We start from the raw sequence: 20292 nt of genomic DNA, 5'->3' as shown, positions 1-20292 counted from the left end.
CCTGCAAAAAAAAAATTATAAAAAAAAAAAGAGATTTAATTTAAACAGATTTTAAAAACAGATCTAATCTTGTGTTCTTGTGTATCTTTAAAAATAGATTTAATATATGTAAGAAACATTTCATATTTAAATCTTATGTTGGAGTGGAGGGGTAGAGATAGGATAATCGTGACATTTAATCAAAGGGATTTTAAGTACCCTCTCAAATAACTTGCATTAAGCATTTGTGCTTAGCACTGGGGCTACACAAAGAGATGAAACAGTCCCTGCCCTTGAGGAGACAACAAGCAAACAGATATGTATAAACAAGCTATATACAGGATAAATAGGAAATAATTATCAGAGGGAAGATACTAGAATTAAGATTAGGAAAGGCTTCTTTTTTTTTTTTTTTTTTTAAGTGAGGCGATTGGGGTTAAGTGACTTGCCCAGGGTCACACAGCTAGTAAGTGTTAAGCGTCTGAGGCCGGATTTGAACTCAGGTACTCCTGACTCCAGGGCCGGTGCTCTATCCACTGCGTCACCTAGCTGCCCCCAGGAAAGGCTTCTTGTAGAAAGTGGTATGGGGGTGGCTAGGTGGCGCAGTGGATAGAACACCGGCCCTGGAGTCAGGAGTACCTGAGTTCAAATCCGGCCTCAGACGCTTAACACTTACTAGCTGTGTGACCCTGGGCAAGTCACTTAACCCCCATTGCCCCACAAAAAAAAAAAAAAAGGAAGTGGTATGTTAGTTGGGCCTTGAAGGAAGCCAGGGTAGCCAAGAGGCAGAGATGAGCAGGGAGAGCATTCTAGGCATGTTAGGTAGCATTTGTACAACATCAAGGAGGAGGGGCAGCTAGGTGGCGCAGTGGATAGAGCACCGGCCCTGGAGTCAGGAGTACCTGAGTTCAAATCCGGCCTCAGACACTTAACACTTACTAGCTGTGTGACCCTGGGCAAGTCACTTAACCCCAATTGCCTCAAAAAAACAAACAAACAAAACCACATCAAGGAGGCTAATGTCACTGGATTGGAGAGGTGTAGGGTGTAGGAAGATTGGACCTGTGTGTATGTGGAAAGGTGGCTAGGTCGTGAAGGGGTTTGAATGCCTAACAGGATTTTGTATTTGCAATACTAGAGGTGATAGGGAGCCATTGGAATTTATTGAGTACAGGAGGTGACATGCATGATGGTAGTGAGAATGAGACAGGTGGGAGGAGAACCAGGAAAGAGTGATATCCCAAAAGCCTGCAGAGAAAAGTGTTTCAAAGATAAGAGGGTGATCAGTAGTATGAAAAGTGCAGAGAGGAATGATGATTGAGAAAAGGCCATTGGATTTGCCAATTAGGTGATCATTGGTAACTTTGGAGAGAGCAGTTTCTGTGGAATGATGAGGTCAGAATTACATGCATGAATTACATATATCATTACATTATATAGATACATACATACACACATATACATACTCTTGGGTTATGCTTTTTAAAGCCAAATAAATCTAAGACTTTTGGGAAACCCTATATACAGACACATTCATATTCACACACATACACACACGTATACACACGTATACACATGTATAAACATACATACATGTTAAACACATATTCCTCTTCACACATAAACAAATAGTCCGAGGTACTCTTAGCTCCATAATCTGACAGATCTGCTAATCTCCCCAAAATGAATGATTTACTAAACTTAGAATCCTTTCAGATATGCTTAAAAATATCATACAGTTAAAAAAAATAATAGTGGCTCATATAATAAGAATAGCTAATGGCATCAGTAGCTCTTTAAGGTTTGCACAAATATGTTCTCATTTGATCGACACAACAGCCCCGGAGGTAGGTGCTATTACTATTCTCATTTGATACAGGAGGAAGCTGAAGGCACAGGGAAGATAAGTGCTGGGACACAGCTAGGAAGTGTTTCACGCTGTAGTTTTACTCCAGATTTTCTGACTCAGAAGTCCAAAGCTCTACCTGCTGTACCACCTCACTATAAGATTACAGTTGTTAGCTCTCTTTGGTTTGGTGTTTTGTTTTGTTTTGCTTTTTGTTTGTTTGTTTGGTTTTTTGGTGAGGATATTGGGATTAAGTGACTTGCTTGGGGTCACACAGCTAGTAAGTGTCAAGTGTCTGAGGTCAGATTTGAACTCAGGTCCTCCTGAATCCAGGGCCATTGCTCTATCCACTGTGCCACCTAGCTGTCCCTGTTAGCTCTCTTAAACTCAGTGGCTCCTCCATGCATGTAAGAAAGAGTACATGGACTTTCAGTCCTAGTAGTGAAGGGAAGGTAAGAAAAAGGCTACTTGGGGCACAGCCCCAGGAAATGGGGAATGGAGGCCCAGGTGGCAGGTGGGCAGTAGAATAAAAGCACTAGGTAAGGGCAGCAGTAGCTGGTGATTACTTGTATTGTGGTTGTGAAAAAGAAAGAGGAACAGAGGTCAAGATCTAACAACTCCAGAATCCCTGCCTATGACTTTTGCTTAAACCAGAACACATGATTTCAGTCACAAAATCCAAAGACTTTCAGATTCAGAAAGGACCTTTGTAGCCAGCTGGTCCACCCCATACCTATATACCTTCTTCTGGCTACAGTTCATCCAAACTTGAATCAAACAACTGCCAAAGAGGGGCAACTCATTACTCCCTGCGGCAGCATTTTTCAATTTTATATAGCTGCAATTGTTAGGAAATTTTTCCTGACAATCTGCCCTTGCCTCTCTTCAGCGTCGATAAAAATGTTAAATGATACACACAAATAATAACAATAACAATAATAATAATAATAATAACAATAATAACAATAACAACAAATAATAATAATGATAAGCACAAATCCCTGTTTTACTCCATCAGAAACCTCTTTCCAATCAGTATTGAACCATTATGAAATTTTCTATCTCTCCATTCAGCTAGTTCTGTATTCCTCTTTTCCATAAGCATACTCTGAGTAACTTTATCCATACTTTGTGTAAATCTTTATAAACTATATCTAAGAATGTAAAATCAAAAATGTAGTTTGAGAACTATAAGCATCTTGGTAAACTAGGCATGCTCTTTATCTCTAGCTCTCCTAATCTAAAAGTTTAGTAACCATCAAATAAGAAAAGAAAGTTTAGTCTAACATTACTACTACTACTACTACTACTTCTTCTTCTTTTCTTCTTCTCCTTCTCCTTCTCCTTCTCCTTCTCCTTCTCCTTCTCCTTCTCCTTCTCCTTCTCCTTCTCCTTCTCCTTCTCCTTCTCCTTCTCCTTCTCCTTCTCCTTCTCCTTCTCCTTCTCCTTCTCCTTCTCCTTCTCCTTCTCCTTTCTTCCTTCTTCCTTCTTTCTTCCTTCTTCTTTCTTCTTCTTTTTTTCTTTCTTCTTTCTTCTTCTTTTTTGGTGAGGCAGTTGGGGTTAAGTGACTTGCCCAGGGTCACACAGCTACTCAGGTCCTCCTGAATCCAGGGCCTGTGCTCTACCCACTGTGCTACCTAGCTGCCCCTAAAAGGAAGGGAATAAGCATTTTGTTTGTTTGGGCAATGAGGGTTAAGTGACTTGCCCAGGGTCACACAGCTACTCAGGTCCTCCTGAATCCAGGGCCTGTGCTCTACCCACTGTGCTACCTAGCTGCCCCTAAAAGGAAGGGAATAAGCATTTTGTTTGTTTGGGCAATGAGGGTTAAGTGACTTGCCCAAGGTCACACAGCCAGTAAGCGTCAAGTATCTGAGGCCAGATTTGAACTCAGGTCCTCCTGACTCCAGGGCCAGTGCTCTATCCACTGAGCTACCTACCTGCCCCCCTGACATTACTTTTTTTGGGGGGGGAGGGGCAATGGAGGTTAAGTGACTTGCCCAGGGTCACACAGCTAGTAAGTGTCAAGTGTCTGAAGCCGGATTTGAACTCAGGTACTCCTGAATCCAGGGCCGGTGCTTTAACCACTGCGCCATCTAGCTGCCCCTCCGACATTACTTCTTGATGAACCCAGGCTTCTCTTTTTGATCTTCATTTCCTTTTTTAAGGTGTTCATTAACCATCTCTCTGGCCATTGATTCTAGAATTTTGCCAGGTGTGAAAAGTAATGATTGCTGTTTATATGTTCCCTTTTTTGTCCTTAAAAAATGCCCCAAAACCCTAGGACATTCCTTCTTTTCCAACGCTGAGATACCTTTGCTGTTCTCCACAGTATTTTAGATATTTTTACCTGTAGCTTACCAATTACACCCATTGATTCTTGGACTAGATGATCATTTAAAATTTTTCTTTCTTTCTTTTCTTTTCTTTTCTTTTTTTCCCTTTTTTCTTTTTCTTTTTTTGCGGGGCAATGAGTTGTGAAAATTTCTAAGTCCGACAAAGGAAAAGAAACAGCATAGTCTCTAAGCGATAAAAAATGGGTTTATTGTGAGAGGGTACCTGTCTTACAATAAAGCCAGTCTCACGTCTAGGACCTGAAGACCCCGAGTAGTACCAGTTTAAGACTTTTATATCCCTATGTGGCTTAAAGGCTTATATACCCTACTAATTTTAAACAAACTCCACCCATTTTACAGTCTACCTAGACACATAAAGTCAATCAAAATAATATATGTCTGGACGTACAGTCTACAAATGAATAGTCAATTTATTTGACATGCTGTTGTGTCATTGGACAGTCTAACTTTTTAGTATGTCTAAAAACATGTATTCTTCTTTAACACAATATCAAACAAGTGTGATATTGTCCACAATAAGTAATTCATATCTAAATTGTCAAGGCTAAAGTCAATCTTGTGTTCATCTAACAGCACTTTATAATCACCACTGCCTTATTTGCTCTATAGGAAATACTTGACCAAGTTAAATCACAATTTATACACTAAATACTGATTATTAAATCACAACTTGTAGTATATGATACTGATTAGATATAGTGTACCTAAAGAGACGAAACATATCTAATGGTTGGGGAAAATCCCCCTCACAGAGTGACTTGGCTCGGGGTCACACAGCTAGTAAGTGTCAAGTGAATGAGGCCAGATTTGAACTCTGGTCCTCCTGAATCCAGGGCTGGTGCTTTATCCACTGTACCACCTAGCTGCCCCTATTGATTCTTTCAGTAACCAGGGATGTAGTTCATCTAGGCCAGGTGACTTGAACAAGTAAGGTTGGTCAAGTGCTCTCTTCCTTTCTCCTCACTTACCCTGGGTATGTATTTGTTTTGTTTGACCTTTTCCAGTTCTGAGGTCATTTCTCCTTGCAGAAAAAAGCCAAGGCAGGATGAGAAATACATATTTCTGATTCTCCTCTTTCTTAGTTATATTCTTCCCATCTTTTATCCCATTGAAATCGGCTCTTCCTAAATCTGTTGTATAAGGTTGTTCTGCATTTGACTTTTCTTTTTTCTGTCACAAACTCTGAAAAGTTACTTTCTTCCAAGCTTCACATTATTTCTTCCATATCAATGAGTTCCTTCATCTAGGTGAGAATCAGACCTAAAATGAATCTTTATCAACCTTTTGAATGATGAAATTATCACCAAGACAAATCAAGAGATTATTAGCCCTTCTGCTTTGATAGTAAGAGAGCTCTAGATATCTCGATTAAATTGCATGCTCTGTATACTTGTGTGAATGCCATCCCGTATTGTCATGTTCAGCTGTACCATTTGCTTTTTCATTCTTGATAGTCCACCAGCCATTCATCCATTGTTTTGTAACAGATACTAGAGAACTTGTTATGGCTTAGTTTGATTTTGTTGTTGTTGTTTTTTGTGGGGCAGTTAGGATTAAGTGACTTGCCCAGGGTCACACAGCTAGTAAGTGTTAAGTGTCTGAGGCTGGATTTGAACTCAGGTCCTCCTGACTCCAGGGTCAGTGCTCTATCCACTGCGCCACCTAGCTGCCCCTCTCTGTTGTGGCTTATTTTTACTCCAGTTTGAGTGCATGTTCTATTATGAATGCACAGCTCAATGAAGTTGTTGGAACTGGTCGTTCTGAAGTGTATTCCCTCTTTTGATTCCTTCCTTAGACATTCTAACCTCTGAAAATATACCCCCTCTAAAGAGGGTGTCTCTTATGTTGGAAACTGGGACCTGTTTGTCTTCTTGCTATTTTTCCTGTATAATCAACAGGCGCCGTGCTAGGTGCTAGGAAGACAAGTACAAGGAGGGCACCCGGAGTTTTCATTCTAGTGCAGGAGACAACAAGTATATATAAAATCTATTTAGCATAAACACAAAGTGAACAAATTTGTACAAAGCACTACTTAACTAGTACAAGGTAGATTGGGAGCGAGGGCCCTCCCTATACAGGGAAGGCTCCATGGAGAAGATAACTGCTTAAGTTGCATCTTTTTTTTTTTTTTGGTGAGGCAGTTATGGTTAAGTGACTTGCCCAGGGTCACACAGCTGGTAATTGTTAAGTGTCAGGTTGGATTTGAACTCAGGTCCTCCTGACTCCAGGGCCAGTGCTCTATCTACTGAGCCACCTAGCTGCCCCTTAAGTTGCATCTTAAAGGATGAGAGGGGATCTTGGAGGTATAAGCAAGGAGATTACATTCTAGGAATGTTGGATGAGCAGTGGGAAAGGCATGAAAACAGAAGGGACATAGAGTAGGTCTGTTTGGCTGGATCGTTGAGCATGTGGAGGGAAGTGCTATCCAGTGACCCTGGAAAGCTAGATTTGGATTTCAAATGGTAATGGAGGATTTTATACTGTTTCCTAAAGCCTGATGGGAACCACTGGAGTTGCTTAAGTCAGGGTTATCATGTGCTTGGAAGTTTACCTAAAGGAAATTGTCTGTACCTAAGTCAAATTACTTCCCCAACAGTATATAGCAAGGTTGACAGCTTGGAGAGACTTGAGGAAAGGGAACTAATTAGGGTTCTGTAGCAATAATCTAGGCAAGAGGTGATGTGATGAGTGCCTGTTCTTTGGTGGTAGCTCTGTAAAAGAATGCCTGATGTGAGAGGTGTTATGAAAGCAGAAAGAGCAAGATTTCCTACAAGAATGATTGTTTTAGGGGAGGCTAGGTGGTGCTTCAGTGGATAAAGCACTGACCCTGGATTCAGGAGGACCTGAGTTCAAATCTGGCCTCAGACACTGTGTGACCCTGAGCAAGTCACTTAACCCTCGTTCCTCTGGGGGGGGAAAAGAATTTTTGTTTTAAGCTGCCTGATATATTAGGAATGAGCAGATTAGCACCAGGAACATATTTTACAGCATCAAGAATACTGCCAATACACAACTCACCAATTCTAAGAAGAAATAAAGGAGAATTCTGGGATTCTGTTTTCTTTAATACAGTTGATAAAGTCTTTGGCAACACCTCTGTTACCAAAAAATGTCCTGAATGAAATGATATGTCATTTGTGTGATTTGTTCAATGCATTAAATGCACTCAGAAAGGCTTTTAATTTGTCTTCTGAAGTCAAGATTTTTCTTTAATAGATAGATGGCCCACCAGTTGTCAATATTTTGCTTTGTGCTTTTAAATCTCTGAGTAGGTTTCAGCATCCAGCTTTCACACAGAATAGCCCCCTTTGAAGTGGGCATGAACTGCTCATCCCGATTTGAGTGAAGCCAAATGGTTTCCGGGTCCACAGGGTGGGTAGACATAAACATGCAGTAGATGAAGGGTTTGGGTGCCATCTAGTGGAAGGGAAAGGGCCCATATGACGGCCTCTAAAGGCTGAGTAGTGGGATGGAGTGGAAGAGATGCTAGCGCCCTCTTTAGATAGGTACTCTGAAGCTTCTGGTTAGGGGAGGAAAAAAATCATATTTTTATAATTAGCAGTTTCATGAGAAAATAAACTTCTGTGAATAGAAAGAAATACCAAATCACGCTATGAAGTCTGTGAGAAATGGCTATCACCACTGCTGGCAAGTCCCAAAGGAGGAGTCCAAATGGGAACCTTTGAAAATTCAAACAGTGTTGTCAGACAGTTTGAAATCATCTTGAGGTCAGAATTGCAATTTGTGTAGAGTTCACTTTAGCTATTCTTAAGTGCTAGGTGGTGGTGGGTATTCAGTTTAAAAGCCTAAAAGAAGTTCTCTGTAGGAGGCATAATGCTTTCTTATTTCGGTTTGTGAGAATGTGATTGGGGTAGAGGCTGAAAGTGGGAAAGGCCACCCAAGCCCTTTCTTTGGCCTAAGACTGGTCCCTTCAGTTTCATTTGTTTCCCTGGGGTCCACTTCCATGTGCATTCAGTGTGGCAGTTCTGTTGCCCTGTTCCCTCTGATCTTCACGTTCCTTTAATGCTTTCAGTTTATGCCAAACATTATAGAGGTTAGAGCAGACATTGGGATATTTTTCACCAAAATTTTGGTTTTCACCAGGTTCTCCTGGGGTGGGGGGTGTCCCATTAAAGGTTATTAAGTGTTATTACATTCTGTAAATATTCAGAATCACTAAATTTCTTTGTTGCAAGGTACCTCAGTAGCCCTCTTCTCTAACACGTTTACTCTTCCTTTTTCATAATAGCCTTTCAAATGCTGGAAGACAACCTTGATCCCCCACCCTCAGCCTTTTTTTCTTCAGGCTCAACTTACCTATTTCCTTCATTCAGTCTTCAGTCAACAGGAACCTGAAGCCCTTTCCTATCTTGTTTGCCATTTTCTGGATGATTTCCAGCTTATCAAATCCTTTTTGAGCTGTGGTACCCAGACCTAAACATAATACTGCAGTTGTGTTCTAACTCCAGGGCATATGTAGTTCAGCAGGATTGTCCGCCTACCTGGTAGCCCTGGTCCCTGGGCCTCTCTTTTTTTTTTTTTTCTGGTGAGGCAATTGGGGTTAAGTGACTTGCCCAGGGTCACACAGCTAGTAAGTGTTAAGTGTCTGAGGCTGGATTTGAACTCAGGTACTCTTGACTCCAGGGCCGGTGCTCTATCCACTGCGCCACCTAGCTTCCCCCCCGGGCCTCTCTTAATGCCTAGTGCAGTTGCTTTTTTCCTAAAATATCAAGTGCAGTCCTTTAAAGCCTTCAGATTATTTTCCAGAGAAACTGCTACATCGAAGCCGTCGTGTGGTTTAAAACATTGTGTCTTTAGGGGCAGCTAGGTGGAGCAGTGGATAAAGCACTGGCCCTGAGTTCAAATCTGACCTCAGACACTTGACACTAGCTGTGTGACCCTGGGCAAGTCACTTAACCTTCATTGTCCCCCAAAAGAAAAGAAAAGAAAAGAAACCCAAACCATTGTGTCTTTAAAAAAAAAATTATTTACCTCTATCCTTGAAGAGATGGAAAAAGAACCTTTTAAAACTGTCTCTCCACTCCCCCCCTCCCCCCAACTTTGTATTTTTGTTCTTTTTATTGGGTGGTTAACTATCGGGAGGATATGAAAGATCTGACTCTCAGTAATTGCTCTGTTCTTTTTCTCTTTCACAGGAATAACCGATAAAGATCTAGAAGATATTCTAGGCGGTGGTGGCTACAAACCGGATAAGGGCAGAGGTAGGAATTTTGACTCTTCCAACTAAATTGAAATAATGTCATTCTTTAGTTCTGTGAAAATGGGACTGTAGGCCAAACATGTAAATGGAAGAGCTGTTCTTTGGCAGTCAAAATCCAGACTCTTGTCTTTAGAGAAATAGATATTTGCCAACCATAAGAGGGCTGGGTTGCTGACCTCATAATTGACCTGGCCTGGACTGCTTGGATAGCGAATAGACTCAGGCTTTGGAGACTTGATCTTTGATCTTGATCCTTGAGAGGGCATTGCAAGGGGTGGGGGTCCATTTGGGAAGGACGATCAGGAGAAGGCATAGCTCTTGGCTCCTGAGGAGTCTGCTGTTCTAGCTTTAGCCCCAGCTATGAGCTGTTGGGGACCTCAGCGGCCATCTTGTTCAATCTCTATGTGAAGATTCATTCCCTCTACCATATTACATCCAGGTGATTATACTGTGTGTTATCCCAGCCAATTCCCCAATTTCCTGATGAGTGTGGACCTTGTTTCTCTAAATCAGGAAAAGGGATTTTTCAAAACTGAGGAAGGAAGAAGGAACGGGAGCAATGGAAAAATGAGAACAAGTGAATGATCCCAACTAGTACTGGTGGCTAAGAGACTGAATTTGCTTAAATCTTCAAGAGACTGGAGGAGTAAGGCACACAGAAGAGGCAGTGACTTGGAACTTGTGGAGATTGAACCTAGAGGTTCAAGAGCCTTGCAAATGTATTTTACTGCCTTTTCCTTCATGTTTGAAAAGCAGCCTTATGGGCCAATTGACCTGATGTTACCATAGTTAGAATCAGGTTGCTACTAAGGGCAACCTTATTTATAAGGAGCAGTTTCTTCATAACCATAAAGAGTTCTACTGGCCACAGGACTAGACTGCTGTCCAGGAATTGGCTAAAGGACTTGATGGTGAGCCAAGTTGAAAGTTTGAAAGTAGGTTTCCGCTCTTTTTGCCCGCCCATACTACCCATGTCTTCATGCTCTTGGGAGGGCAGTGCAGTTCTCCTCACCATCCCAGATTTCAAATAAGAGTTTCATTTTGATAGGAGCTAAGCAGCTGGTTTGAGGAGTAAGAAATTGAACTGAAACAATGAGCCAAAATAGAATGTCTTGCATTTGTGGTGAGGGGCTAAATAACCTCTGATTTCAGCTGAGAGATCCAGATCAGCGATTGCTGGGTCTTGGTGTGGTAGTAAGACTAATTATTTGGGGGCTGGGGAGTGGAGGAAGAGAATTGAGAAAGGGAATATGGTCACATAGGCTTGAACAGGAGACGTGCCAGTCAAGCCAAGGGACTTTTGTGGGCTTGAGGTGTTTTTTTTTTTTTTTTAGTGAGGCAATTGGGGTTAAGTGACTTGCCCAGGGTCACACAGCTAGTAAGTGTTAAGTGTCTGAGGCCGGATTTGAACTCAGGTCTTCCTGACTCGAGGGCCAGTGCTCTATCCACTGCACCACCTAGCTGCCCCTTTGGGGTGGGTTTAAAAATTTTTTTTGTTTTTGCTTCTTTTAGAGTGTTTTATATTTTTATTTTTATATCACAGTCATTTCTTGGTATATTCCACCTCTACCTGCAAGACTTGAATCCTTTCTTAGAGTGTGCCTGCATGACAGTGAGGGAAGAGATAGGAATCCCTACAGTAAATTCACATTACACAAATCTGACTTTATGTAAGGAATTCTAAAAGAAAGCCGCATTCCAAAACACATTTATGTGAACTTTCCTGTCCAGTACTGTGCTCTCTTTCTCTGCTCCTGCCCCTTGACACAACAGTCTGTGGCTTTTCCTCCCTGCCCCCCCCCCCAAAAAAAAACCCCAAAAAACACACACACACACACACACAAAGCAAAACCCTCTTAAAAAAATAAAACCCCCTCCAAGTGGAAGCAGAAGAGCTTGTGGAGAGACCAGCACCAGCACTGTTGTTGTGGAGCTACCCAGAGTTGTGAGACACCTTTGCTCTGCTCCACCCACCCGCACACGTCTGCCCTTGCCTGTTTGTCAGCACTCGGTACTGCCCATGTGGCATCCATCCTCTCCTGGTGGTGTCTGTGTCTGGCCCCCATGTGTCTGCATCCTGTGTGTTCCTCCTCCTGCTAGTGCTTCTCTGTCCCTAGCCCCAACATGGCCTTGAAGCATGTGCTGGCCTTTCTTCCTTTCCTTCTTCCCTTCCCCATGTCCAGGCGCAAATTTGCATTCCATATAAATCGCTTCATATAGAGGTCTGCAGAATAGTCCGCTTATGTAAAGGGAAAACTGTGTGGTCCAGGCAACCCTCTTCCTTGTCTCCTGGGCACAACAAGGCCCCAGACTCTCCTCTGTCTCCTTGGCACTGACAGCGACTCTCCCCTCTGTATAGCAGACTGTACAGGCCTTGTCTTTGCTCTGAGCCCAAGGCAGCAGTCATACTTCTCTGTGGGAACAGCCTGTTCCACTGGGAAAGACCACTGGCTTTCTAACTTAGATCGTGAACTGCTTTCCTGGCCACTTCGTTTCTAGCAGGAGGTCCCTCTGATCTCTGAGTCCAACCTCCAACGTGTCACAAGAAGGATTCTTCCAAGGCCACCTCTTCCTGGGCTCTGGCCTGTTTCTCCAGATGTTTCCAGCGTGAATGTGGGCGTGTTTAGTCATGGCGAGGAGGCAGAAAAGACCTTTTTGTTGGGGGGAGGCTGTTTGTTTGGCTTTTTGATTAGGTAAACGTTTTACCACAGAGAAGAACAAGGAGAAAGGCCCACAGGGCCTTCATACAGAATTCATTCATTCACCAAGCATTTCTTCAGTGCCAGCTGGGTTTCTGATACTGTGCTCCGTATACAGAGACAGCATGGAAAATGTTCCCTTCCATCGGGGAGCTTATTTTCTCCTGGGGAAGGCAACACAATCACAGAAAAACAAATACCAAGTCATTTCAGGGCTTTGCAGGGATAGGGATGCTAACAACTAGGGGCATCAGAAGCGGGAACATTTCTTTAGTCCCACTATGGTACTAGGTACTGTGCTGTGCACCGGGGACAAGGACCTCACAGTCTAGTTAGGGAGAGAATATGCAAGAGAGACTGTAGAAATGGCATATGCAGGATAAATTGGAGACCATTCTGACGGGGAAGGGCCAATGGAAAAGGCTTTGAAGGTGACATTGTAGCTGACACTTGCAGGAAGCCAGTGATGAGGGAGAGTACTCCAGGAATGGGGGGACAGCCAGTGAAAATGACAGGTTGGGACATTGAGTGTGTGATCTGGGCACTTATTGATTAGGAGTGGGTGAGGTGCTCACAACTGTACGTAAGGAAAAGTCCCTCTACCAGCTGAATGGAGTGTGGATTGTAGTGGGGAGACTAACTAGAAGGTAATGCATGAAGTGATGGGGGTCTGTATCTTAGTGGTGTCAGTGTCAGAGGACTGAGAAGGGAATGGATCCAAGGGATGTTATGAAGGTAGAATCAACAGGTCTTAGCAACAGATTCCATAGGATGAGGCATCTGGAATGACACCTAGGCTGGGGGCCTGTGTAATGCATGTGTTGTTGTCATTTGTCCTTCTTTCTGACACCAGGGTAATGCCTTGGTTTATATCTGAGAGCATTCATAGAGTTTGACGCATAAAGTCTTTCCGATATTTTGGGTACTTAATGTTAACCCAGCGAGGATCAGATGGCAGCCATTATACTCAGATCTATTTTTGTTCCTACAGACCTTTCCACCATCAGTCCTTGAATAGAGCTTTTAGTAATCAGCCTCTTCTACCCTCCTGGTAGATTAACTGAGAATATGTTGCTTCCTCCAGTGGGGGCAGTCTGCTTGTTTTTTTTCACACCTCTCACTACCCAAGTGGCACCTTATTGGAGAAAAATACAAGACTTGCCTTTTCACTTAACTAAGCTCACACTCTGCCTGAGGGAGATTTGGAACTCCCAATCTTTGGGAGCTTGCTAGGACTCAGTTTCCCAGTGGAGTAGTTTTATCTCGGGACAACCTCAAGCAGAAGGCTTGAGCTATGTGGTGCAATCGTCAGGAGTCAGGAAGATTTGAATTGAAATCCAGCCTCTGACCCTTACTGGTTGTGGGACTCTGGGTAAGTAAGTCATCTCACCCGTCTACCTCAATTGGGATGATAATAGCACCTACCTCCCATGATTATTGAGAGGAGGATCACCTGAGGGAATATTCATAAATCACCTAGCACAGTGCCTGGCACTTTCCCTTCCCTCTGTTCTGCTTCCCTTTTCCTTTCACATGCTCCTGTTTTGAGACCTTTTTGGCATGGTCCTTGCAGCATCCAGACCATACTGCTGAGGGTTCAACATGGGCACACAAAACCACTTGAGTAGGAGAAAGGCTGTGAGGAGTCCGATGAGAGCATTTGCATCTCTACTCATTTTGTTTTTCAGTATGCTAAAGTTGTGAGACTCCTGTTCTTCAGCCAGACTTACGGCTGCCTGGTTCATTTTCGGCTCCATGGACAGTGGCGATTCTGCCCTTCGGCTGCTAGAGAAGTAGAGGGATGTAGTGCAGAGATGTAGTGCTGGATTTGGAGTTAGTTTGAATGTAGCCATGGGTTCGAATCCAGATGAAGCTTTGTGACCCTGGGCAAGAAATTTCACCTCTTTAGGTCTTGGTTTCCTCATTCATAAGATACTTATAGGACCTTTCTCACAACCTGGTTGTGAGGTAGCTCAAAGATGAAGGAGGCAAAGCCATAGAAACACCAACCATCAAGTCACATCTCTGATGTGGGATGTGGCGGAGTGGGAAAAGTGCTAGATGGGGTCACCTTGACCTGGGCCAGGGATTCACTGTGCGATATTTGGCAGGTTCTTGCTTTCCACTGGATCTCAGTTTTTACTTTCTATAAAACGGGAAGTATGGGATGGACCAGATTATTTGTGATCTGATTTTCTGAGGCAGTTTTGTAAATGCAATCACGATACACTTAAGAGAGCAGGCAAGGAGACGATCACTGCAGAAGTTTCCTTTTCCAATGGTGGACTATGGATGCAAATATAGGTTCTTCTCTCTCCCCCCCCCCCTTTGATCTATGTTGCATTTTAATATAATTTGTTAAACATTGAGTACCCACAAATCCCAAAGCCATTATTTATTTGTTTAGCATTCTTTAAAACAGTTGAGTTCCAAATTCTCTCTCTCCCTCCAGCGCCTTCCCCAGCCACTGAGAAGGCAAAGCAATATGATATCAATTATACATGTGAAATCATGCAAACACATTTCGGTATTAGCCATGTTGCCAAAAATGCAAGAATAATAAAGAAAGTGAGAAAATTATATTTTAAGTTTGCGCTCACAGAGTTCATCATTTTTCTCTCTGGAGGCAGATTCCATTGTATCAGACCTTTATTTTTTTTTCAATTACATGTAAAGATAGCTATCAACATTCACTTGTGTAAGATTTTGAGTTCCAGATTTTTCTCCCACCTTCCCTCCTCCTGAAGCCAGCTAGCAATCTGATACAGCTTACACATTAAAATCATGTTAAACATATTTTCACATTAGTCTTGTAAGAGAAGAGTCAGAACAAAAGGAGAAAAAAACACCACAAGAAGAAACAACCACCACCACAATGTGTTTCCAGCTACCTTTAGCAGAGTTAGTCTCTCAGTTATCCTCCCACTCTGAGACACAGAATGACCTCCTTGAAAGTAAGAATAATTTTTTCTAAACAATCTTTCTTCCTTTTTGCTTGTATGAATATCTTAAGGCTAGCATAAGCTTGGGGCAGGTTGGTGGTGCTGCAGTGTATAGCGTGCTAGGCCTGGAGTCACTTCACCCTGTTTGCCTCAGCTTTCTCATCTGTAAAATGAACTGGAGAAAGAGATGACAGAGCACTCCAGAATCTCTGCTGAGAAAACCCCAGATGGGGCACGGAGAGTCAGATGTGCCTGAAAAATGACTAACCAACAAAGCTTAAGCTTAGCAACATAGGTCATTGATTTGATTTTTGGGGTTTTGTTTGTTTGTTTTGTTGTTGGTGAGGCAATTGAGGTTAAGTGACTTGTCCAGGGTCACAGAGCTAGTAAGTGTTAAGTGTCTGAGGCCGGATTTGAACTCAGGTCCTCCTGACTCCAGGGCCGGTGCTCTATCCACTGCGCCACCCAGCTGTCCTGTGGTCACTGGTTTGATAAGAGGTTTCAAAAGACACTAGTACTTCTGACTTGTTCAGAGGTAGAAGAAAGGAAATGAAAGGAAACTGGCCCTATAAAATTCAGTCCAGGGCTTTATGTTGTGTACTGCATAAGCACTTAAGGATGGTTTGTTGAAGCTGAAATGCACACTCAGAATACAGAGATGACATGTGCCCTAGCTCCTGCCTGAATGCTCCTTTCCATTTAGCAGGGAGTTGGAAGGACACATCAATATCTGTGATAAAAAGTAAAATGACCAAAGTCCAGAGGAGAATTCGAAGCCAATTGCTGGTGAGGTCCTGGGTTTGCACAGAGACAGTTTCATCAGGACATGGAGTGAAGTGGAAGGGGAACTAGACTGAGATGTCAGAAGATCTGGATTCCAATATACCTCTGACACTTAAGTAGTTCTGTGGCCTCGAGCAAATCACCTTGTAATAATAATGTAATAGCTAATATTTATCTAATACCTACACTTTACAAATATTATCTGATTTGATCCTCACCACAGCCCTGTTATTGTGTAGGCGCTATTATTATCTCTATTTTATGGATGAGGAAACTGAGGCACATCAGTGAAATGACTTGCCCAGGGTCACAGAGCCACAATGTATCTGAGCTGATTTGAATTCAGATCTCCCTGTTGCCAGGCCCAGAGCTCTACCCAATGTGTCACCTAGCTGCCCCTAGGAGTTCATTTCCCTATCTTAAAAATGAAGCTAATGGTACTTGTGCTGTCTGCAGGACTTGTGTGCCCTGTTTTGGGGGAAGAGGGGATGTTGTATAGTCCATTTAGTTCTTCCAAGAAGGCTTTTTGTTCTTAAGACCAATTCATCTTCCCTGTTGAGGCTTCACATGTAGGCAATTTGGGAGTATTTTCCTCATCTGAGTTTGTGTTTGCCTCTTCTCTGTTGATACAGAAGCTCTCAATGGTAAGAGCTCTTTTTTGTTTCTTACTCATATTGCAGCTTTTTTTTTTTTTTTAAGTTGAGGTCTGCTCTGGGGGCACCAGGGTCCCTGTTTCAAGCTTCTTGTGCTGGGGTGTAGGGGCTGTGTCACTGGCTTTCTACACTGAGGCCTCTATGGCTTGTGGATTTCTCACTGCCCTGGGCTTGGCTGGAGGTGCTCACTGGGATCAGCAGGTCTGGTTGCACCTGTCCTGTGTGTGGCCCTCTAGCTGGCAACCTGCCCTCTTGGCTGGTGCAGGTGGGTTTCGCCACTGTCCTGCGCCACCAGCTTGTTGAGCCAGGATCCAGGGGCCTCAGTTACTCGGCTGTGGCCCACAGCTTCAGGCTGACTTGCCCCAGCCCCCTCTGTGCTGCGCTGTGCCTCCCTTTCGCCCGAGTGAGACCAGCCTTTCCTGAAGTCTTCTAAATTATCTCTGGTTGGAAGACTGTGTGTCTCTGTTTCTTTGCAGGTTCTGTAGTTTCAGAATCTGTCCAGAGGCATGACTTTATGTTCTTTTTGAGGGAATAGAAGGAGAGCTCAGGCAACTCAGTGTCTTCCCTCAGGCATCTTGGGTCTGCCCCCCTGTATAGTCCATTTAGGCTGGAACTCAAGAGCCCATAGAAGAGGGGGAGTAGTGGGGGATAGGAGTGAAGAAGGGGCTCCAAATTTTGTAGGGTGTGGACTACTGGGCTAAGGAGTTTGAATTTATCTTGAGTGACAACAGACAGCCATAGGAGGATTTTCAGCAGAAGAGAGATGTTATTAGGTCAGTCCATACAGAATATTAGTCTAGTGACAATGTGAAGGGTAGATTGGATAGAGGAAAGAATAAGAGTAGGTAGTAAAGCAGTAGTCCAGGCAGGTGGCCTGAACTAGCCATATGGAAAAATGCTCTGTCTAAAACACTAATAATTAGAGCAATGCAAATTAAGACAACTTTGAGGTACCACGTTCCATCCATCAGGTTGTCTAAGATGGCAGAAAAGGAAAATGACAAATGCAGGCACACTAATGCGTTGTTCATGGAGCTAGGAACGAGTCCAACTATCCTGGAAATGAAACCCTCAAAGCCGTTAAGCTGTATGTATCGTTTGTCCCTGCAATATTCTATTCCCCAAAGAGATAAAAGAAAAAGGACCCTTATGTACAAAACTATTTATAGCAGCTCTTTTTGTGGTGGCAAAGATTTGGAAACTGGAGGGGGGAGATAAATTAGGAAATGGCTGCACAAGTTTTGGTGTATGATTGTCATGGAAAACTATTGTGCTGTAAGAAATGGCTAGGGGGTTGGTTCTGAAGAAACCTGGGAAGACCTGTATAAATTGATGCAGAATGAAATGAGCAGAACTAAGAGGAGTTAATAGAGTAATAGCAATATAAAATGATGATCAACTGTGAAAGACTAGACACTGGTCAACACCAGACCCACCACAGCTCCAAAGGACTTAGGATGAAACATACTATCCACCTCCAGGAGAGTCGATGAACTCACAAGGATAGATTTGAAGGATATTCTTTTGTCTTTTTTTCTTGGTTTTTTGTTTGTTTGTTTTTGTGGGGCAATGAGGGTTAAGTGACTTGCCCAGGGTCACACAGCTAGTAAGTGTCAAGTGTCTGAGGCTGGATTTGAACTCAGGTCCTCCTGACTCCAAGGCCAGTGCTTTACCACTGCGCCATCTAGCTGCCCCCTTTTTCTTGCTTTTTATGGGCTGGTAGTGGTGGAGGACAAGGGGGAGTATAGCTAATGTAGATATTTGTGATAGGATTTTGTTTTTCTTGCCTTCTTATTTGTTGGGTGAGAGGGTAGGAGGGGCGAGAGAATTTGGAATTAAAAAAAAAAAAAGAATAAAAAGTTTTTATGCTTCAAAAAATAAAGTAGGGGCAGCTAGGTGGCGCAGTGGATAAAGCACCGGCCCTGGATTCAGGAGGACCTGAGCTCAAATCTGATTTCAGACACTTGACACTTACTAGTTGTGTGACCCTGGGCAAGTCACTTAACCCTCATTGCCCTGCCCCAAAACAAAAAAAGTAGAAAATTTAAAAGGGGGGGGGTAGGGCTGAACTAGGGCCATAGCAAGAGGGACCGAGAAGATAAGATGGATCCCCAAGCTACTCTGTCATACTCACCATGATCAGAAGAAAAGATCAATGAGAAAAGATGCTTGACCCAGGGCTCTTTACGAGCCCAGGACTGAGCCCTGGAAAGTCTAACGGAAAAGCCATCAACTTCATTGTTATAAAGAACCTGCCACTATCTTGCTTTGTGCCTCTGAGTCCCTTGGTAAAATGAGGAAGTTTGACTAGATGATCACTCAAGCTCCTTTTAGCACTGAAATTCCATGACTGGAGAACTTTCAAGATCTCATAGGACAGCCCAAGGGCTCTGGGAATGTATTTAGAAGCACCCTCTGTAACAGGCTCTTGAGTAGTTAGCTGTGCTAGCCATGTGGTATGGCTGCTTGGGGATGGATGCTGTGGGATGGCTTCCTGCTTCTGAACTTGTGAGATTCTTTGCAGTTTGGACAGTTCCTTACTCTGTAGGCCTAAAGGCTGCTTTGATCTAAAATAGCCATTTCAAACACTTGCCTCAATAAAAGTGGTTTTTGGTGGGTTTTTCCCCCCTCAAGGAAAACCTCAGCTACATCATTTGAACGAATGAAAAAGGCATTTATTAAGCACTTACTGTGTTCCAGGTCCTCTGCCAAATACCGGATACAAAAACAAGCAAAAAAGACAATACCCACCCTCAAGACCCTTACCTTGATAGCTAAAGACAACACACATAGGCCGGGCTAAAGTGGGTAAGCAGGAGCTGGGGAGGTGGAAGCCAAAATGCAGGCCTTGTGGTTTAGAAATGGCATGAATGGCCTGATCCTAGGCAAGATAAGGTGAAAACTCAACTCCAGAGCCCAGGGTCCCAGAGGTGGGAGTCTAAATTTTAGTGAGAGGAAGTGGAGGGCCAACGTTCAGGAGAGGACTAGGAAGTGGCACAGTGATCTGCTTCCAGGGATGATGAGGTGAAAGCTCACCTCTCAGAGTCCAGGATGCTCGCAAATAGTGAGTTGTTGATCAGTGGGACACAGGATTGGATAAGGATCAACTAACAATAGAGGTTCTGGCTTCAAAAGAGTTATAAAAATTAACAACAACAAAAAAAGGTGAGGTAGCTCTGGAAGACCTCTGGCTTCCCTGAAATAACCAAGGTGTTCCTCTCAGAGTTGGTTTTCACGAGACTAATGGATTTGACCCTCTTTGTTTTGTTTGTTTGGTTTTTTGCGGGGCAATGAGGGTTCCGTGACTTGCCCAGGGTCACACAGCTAGCAAGTGTCACATGTCTGAGGCTGGATTTGAACTCAGGCCCTCCTGAATCCAGGGCCAGTGCTTTATCCACTGCGCCTACTAGCTACCCCCATTGGCCCTCTTTTAAAGGATCGTCTTGGCTGGTTAAGAGGTTGGAGAGTGTTTCCTGGGGAGAGGTTTTATTTCCCAAATAATCACTTGGTTTCAGTGTAGAAGGCCATTGAATAGATATCTCCTCTCAGTGTAGAAGACTACACTAGCCTGTCTGCATTAGTAGAAAATCAATTTCAATCCTAGGGCCTCTTGACTGACTTAATTGTGTCATCTTAGTACTATTGAGTCCAATGGTTTTCTTTCCCTCAAAAACCAAAGTCACAGCCAGTTAAGTCTTTTTCATTTGGAATACCTGGGGTTGGTATTCTAATCGCCATTGTGACCTTTTTGTTCTATGTAGACTCAGAGTTTTCAGTCACCTGGGAGACTGGGCTTTTTGTGCTTCATGAATGAG

The 20292-nt window shown here is 43.2% G+C and overlaps 1 protein-coding gene across 1 annotated transcript in view; it reads left to right on the top strand.

Moving 5' to 3' along the window:
* CD99L2 (CD99 molecule like 2) overlaps positions 1–20292 on the top strand; it is a 149289-nt gene that overhangs the window by 102490 nt on the left and 26507 nt on the right. The window contains exon 10 of the mRNA XM_043974664.1: positions 9336–9401. Within this exon, the coding sequence (XP_043830599.1) occupies positions 9336–9401 (66 nt within the window). The remainder of the gene's footprint in view (positions 1–9335; positions 9402–20292) is intronic.

The sequence above is a fragment of the Dromiciops gliroides genome, chromosome X, assembly GCF_019393635.1.
Source record: "Dromiciops gliroides isolate mDroGli1 chromosome X, mDroGli1.pri, whole genome shotgun sequence".
Lineage (NCBI taxonomy): Eukaryota > Metazoa > Chordata > Mammalia > Microbiotheria > Microbiotheriidae > Dromiciops > Dromiciops gliroides.
The sequence above is the reverse complement of the archived record's forward strand: the minus strand, read 5'-3'. Positions and strand labels throughout refer to the sequence as shown.